The sequence below is a fragment of the Sitodiplosis mosellana genome, unplaced genomic scaffold, assembly GCF_009176505.1.
Source record: "Sitodiplosis mosellana isolate CC-2019 unplaced genomic scaffold, AAFC_SMos_1.0 Smas_scaffold_20, whole genome shotgun sequence".
In the NCBI taxonomy this organism is placed as follows: Eukaryota; Metazoa; Arthropoda; class Insecta; order Diptera; family Cecidomyiidae; genus Sitodiplosis; species Sitodiplosis mosellana.
The window spans coordinates 116,463-121,769 of record NW_022595262.1 but is presented as its reverse complement, the minus strand read 5'-3'; the positions used below and the strand labels follow the sequence as shown (position 1 = coordinate 121,769).

Sequence of the window (5,307 nt, the reverse complement as noted above, 5' to 3'; positions counted from 1 at the left end):
GTTGCTACGATTATTGTTCATTGGACATTCAGACAATCAACAAACTGAGAATAAACAAATCTTATCTCATCGCTATGGCAAAACAAAAACAACTCACTATCTTAACCGTACTTATTGTGTGTTCGAAAAAAATATTATATATTGAAAGGTATACCAAATATAATGCACAAAGTGATTGAGATAATGCAATAAAAGTGTCATATTTTGACGCAAAGCCAATACAAAGCAATCAAGTCCAATCATTTCAGATAGACATATCGATAATTGATATGAAAGATTAGCAGACATATGTGAGTCAACAAAAGATATGTGTCGTAAAAAAAGTGTAAAGAAAAAAGACATTTTTTTAACATTACACGACATGATAGAGGACAAATTTATTATTGGCATCACCATTGACAAAATGAAACGTAATTTATTTACTTCGAAGAACTTCATCTTTGTGGTTGGAATTATTTATTAATCAGCGAAAAACATTTGGAAAAATTTCAATTTTTTCGTCATACATGAAAAGTTCAAACATTAAAATTGAAGGCATTCGCGTCGGTTGTGCTGCACAAACCTCATGAATTGTCTGCCACTCGGTAATGATTCTAGTTGAAGTTTGGTTTTGATACACAAGTTTGAATTGTGGTTGTTCGTTCTGAAACTGCAAAAAGTTTAAAAAAAATTTAATGTCAAATCGATATGACATGCGTGACAGGGTCAATAAATGCTAATCGCTTGAAGAGCTTGTAAATACTTTGTAGTCGGCAACGAAAGTGTTTGGTCAGTGGTCAACGGCATTTTACGTGTGAAGGTCATTCTCGAGTAAAAAGCCAATTAAAGTTTTGTTAACGTGCAAAAAAGTGAACAATGAACAAAAATTAAATAATAAAAAAACTGAAAAAAAAATTCTGAAAAGTACCTAGTAAAAAAGTGAACAATGTTGTTGTTAATCACAACCTTTTTGGTAACGTTGGTAACCACTGCATACCTTTATGTGAAATATGTATTTTCGTATTGGAAACGTCGAGGCTTACCATTTGTACAACCAACGCTACCGTATGGAGGTTTCGGTCCAGTGTTTAGAAAGGAAAAAGGATTTAGTCAACATCTCCATGATCTGTATCGCAGTTCGGATGCGCCAATATTGGGCATTTTTGCATCCATTCGGCCAGCTTTATTGATCCGGGATCCGAAAGTCATTCGCGACATTTTAATAAAGGATTTTCAACATTTTTGGCATCGTGGATTCCATTATGACGAAAGTGTTGATCCATTAGCCGGCAATTTATTCTCACAGAGTGGTGACAAATGGAGAGAGATGCGAACAAAACTTTCCCCGGCATTTACATCAGGGAAACTAAAGGCAATGTTCGAAACGATAGTTGAATGTGGAAAGCCACTTGAGAAACACTTGAAAAAATTGGCCGCAAAGAACAAAGAGGTTGAAGTGCGCGATATATTTGCCCGGTTCACTACAAATGTAATTGCGTCGGTTGCATTCGGTATCGAAATCGATTGTTTCGAAAATCCAGACGATGAATTCAAAAAATATGCTTGGCGATTCTTCGAACCGAAATTCAAGCATGTAATTCGTTTCAATTTGTCATTTTTTAGCCCATTTCTGATGAAATTGTTCAAAGTTCGATTTGCTGACAAAGATGTTGAAGAATTCATGAAAGATACTATTAAAAAAAATCTGGATTATCGGGAAAAAAATAGCATTTCACGAAAGGACTTTTTCCAACTGTTGGTGCAAGTGAGAAATACTGGAAATGTGGTCGATGATGGTGCCGATTGGACGACAAAAGCAACAAATGATCCAAAATCAATGAGTTTAGATGATATTGCAGCTCAAGCATACGACTTTTTCATTGCTGGTTACGAATCGAGTTCCACTACGATGTCATTTTGTTTGTACGAACTCTGTCGCGATCCGGAAACAAAAGATAAGGCTTATGAGGAAATAGTGAATGTCTTACAAAAACACGATGGACATTTATCTTATGAATCGCTGAGTGAGATGAAATATTTGGATAATTGTATTGATGGTAGGTACATGTGCATTGTGCATAACATCAAACCGAAACCGATGCTGATTGTTATTTATTGTTTACAGAAACTCTTCGATTGCATCCGCCGTTTGAATTCATTTCAAGAGAGTGCACAAAAGATTACAGAGTAGCGGACACCAATGTGGTCATTGAGAATGGAACGCCAATCTTTATTTCAGTCACTGGGCCACATTATGACTCAAAATACTATACAGAGCCAGAACGATTCAATCCAGATCGTTTCAAAGATGATCTAAATGTGAACAAAAATTCTCAAACTATGCCATTTCTTTCGTTTGGAGACGGCCCAAGGAACTGTATAGCAGCTCGCTTGGGAAAAATTCAGTCAAAAATCGGTGTTTGTTTATTGTTGAAGAAATTTTCATTCGAATTAGGTGAACAACACATAAACAAACCACTTATATTGAATCCAATGAGTGGAGTTAGAGCTCCAATATCAGGCATTAAGCTTAAGGTTCAACCTCGTTGAATTGAGCAATTGCTTGATTTGTCAGACAAGAAAATTGAAACAGAAACGAATAAAGTGATTGTGTTAATCTTTAATGTTTTTATACCACCCAAATGTGATAGTACGTGGAAAGTTTCGACATCACATCCAGTTGAATATAAGCATTCGTCTTATGAACAGACGATAAAGAGAATAACAATGCGCATGTGTATTAGTAGCTGCTTTTATAGGCATCGCTTAAGTCTACTCACTTATACACGCGCATTGTTATTTATTCGCTTTTTCGTATATTCGTAAGATGAATGCTCACATCCAACTGGATGTGACATCGAAACGTTTGACGTAGTGTTGCGCTTGGGCAATAGCAAGTGTTTGTTGCTCTTCAAATAAAAGATGTATTCTTAAAAGATTGAGTGTTTATCGGTTTTATTTCTATATTATTATTACAAAAAGACAATTTTCTTAGATGCTTCCAATCCGTGTATACTTGTTTGCAATGGAAAATACTAGTGAAGTCCTTAGCAGGGGGATTGAAGATTGACAGTTGAGCTGCACAAAGATAGAAATGTTATGTCATATGGAGACGCCATTTTTATATTTGCTTGGAGCGACTGGAGCGGTCATACATTTCTCATTCATTTTTCCGTGGTTCGACTCCCGGCATAGGAAAGATGCAAATTTTTCCTCTTCTTCTTCGCTTCGAATGAGTGTTAAAAGAGAGAAAAAATTGGCATTTACTCCATACGATACGTTTCGGAATTTTCACTGAGTATTTGCTCGTAGTATTCGCTTGCCGAATTAAGCAAATTAAAGCAATTGAATCGTTGCGATTCTAAACATTGTAGAGTCAAAAAGTAGCATTATCTAAAATACTTGAGTAATTTAGTATGACTTTACGGCACCAGTTCATGTGCTGAAAAGGAACAAAATAAAATCCTGGTATCATTCATTTTTTTCTAAAATAATATTATTATAACAAATTAAATAAAACGAATTACATACGTAATCCAAACTTTTCCGCTCCGCAGCAATCTAGTTTACCTCCCGCTTAATGTTTAACCAAAATTTCAATGGACCCTTTTTTCATAGCATTTTTGACCTTAAAATATAACTATTTCGACCATTTTCCATACAAAAGTGTCATTTTCGAACAAAATTTAAAAAAATTCAAGAAATGTTGATTTCGGACCAAATTTATGGGCAAGTAGGTGTTCAGTTGTTTGAAGGCTCCCATTATTTTTGCAAAAAAAATATCAGTTTGCTTGACCAAAACCCTGAAAAATAGCTTTCTGAGTGATTTTTCATACAAAAGTCTATTTTTCGAGGAAAATTTCAAGAAATGTCGATTTTGGACCAAATTTATGGGCAAGTAGGTGTTCGGTTGTTCACAGACTCCCATAATTTTTGCAAAAAAAATGGCAGTTTGCCTTGATCGAAACCCTGAAAAATGCTTTTTTCGGGTACTTCCCGTACAAAAGTGTCATTTTTCAAGGTTTTTCAGGTCCTCAGTCGGAGGCTTATGGTACGAAATTGGTAGGTCAGAATGGGCTCAAAATCAATCCGAAGCTTCGTCTCGACATGCCAAAACTTTTGGCTTTTACAGATCTCAATTATCTTGTCAACTTTTTGAGATAATCGGCGAACAAAAAACGCGAACGCGGACGACGCCATACGCACATCGCAATTTTGCACATTTTTCATAGTAAACAACATGTTTTTGGAGGCAGATAGGTCTTGATCGATAGGATTTGTTCCTATCTACATTGCCTAGTGTACAGATATGTGCTTTTTGAAGTTTATCGTGACGTTATAGTGGTCCGAAAGAGGAGATGTCATGAAATTTTGGCTAGTAAAACCCAGGGGGTTTGTAGATTGAAACAAAAGCACACTAGCGCATATACGGCAAGCTACAGAACTATTCATTCAGTATATATCATGTAGCTCAACTGTCAATCTGTAATCTCCCTGGTAAAACCAATACTTTTCCATACAAACAAAGTTTGCGGAAAAGTAATATTTTTCAAGTGTATCTTATTTTCATTATCTTTGTTTGGCATAATTATAAAATCATAAAAACATAGTTTCATGAGACATAACATACGCGTTCTTGGAGCGGCCATCGAAATTGATTACAATAGTAGCCAACATTGATTACATCAATAACCAAAATTACAATGTAATAATTTCAACACCCAATTACATTTTTATTCTACGTTTTTACAAACATGAAGTTTAAAAAGGCTAAATAACGCTTTCGTATTAATAAAAATCAAAGAGATAAATCAAACATTGATTCCTCAGCAATAATTAATAGCGGCCCATCCAGTTGGAGTGACCAATCCAGTTGGAGCGGCAACTCTACAATTCACCATGGAGCGGCTAATATTGTTTTTCAAAAGAAAAACTATAATAAACGAATTTGAATTGTCTGAAATTAATTTAATCAATGAAAGTAAGAAAATTACTTTTTTATACATTTTCATTGGTTGAATTTTTTCTTTAAAAAAATAAAATAAATATAATACTTAGTATACTAGATATATAAAATTAGCCGCTCCATGGTGAATTTGTAGAGTTACCACTCCAACTGGATCGGCCACAGGTAATTGTTACTGAGGAATCAATATTTGATTTATCTCTTTGATGTTTTTAATACGAAAGTATTAGTAACACATCGGTCAATAAGTCCCGAGCCTAACCACCAAGTGGCAACACTAATGTCAAACCCATATCATTTTCGAAAACTACAACCTTTTTTAGGAATCCAGTCAAAATTTGAGCCAAATCCGACCATCAGTT

The 5,307-nt window shown here is 34.9% G+C and overlaps 1 protein-coding gene across 1 annotated transcript; it reads left to right on the top strand.

The window, feature by feature from the left end:
* The first annotated feature begins 393 nt into the window (after nucleotides 1-393).
* On the top strand, nucleotides 394-2,921 carry LOC129568524 (probable cytochrome P450 6d5). The gene is made up of 2 exons (XM_055446514.1): nucleotides 394-2,036; nucleotides 2,105-2,921. The coding sequence occupies exons 1-2, from the start codon at nucleotides 926-928 to the stop codon at nucleotides 2,527-2,529; spliced, it is 1,536 nt and encodes a 511-aa protein (XP_055302489.1). The 5' UTR covers nucleotides 394-925; the 3' UTR covers nucleotides 2,530-2,921.
* The last annotated feature ends 2,386 nt before the right edge of the window (nucleotides 2,922-5,307 follow it).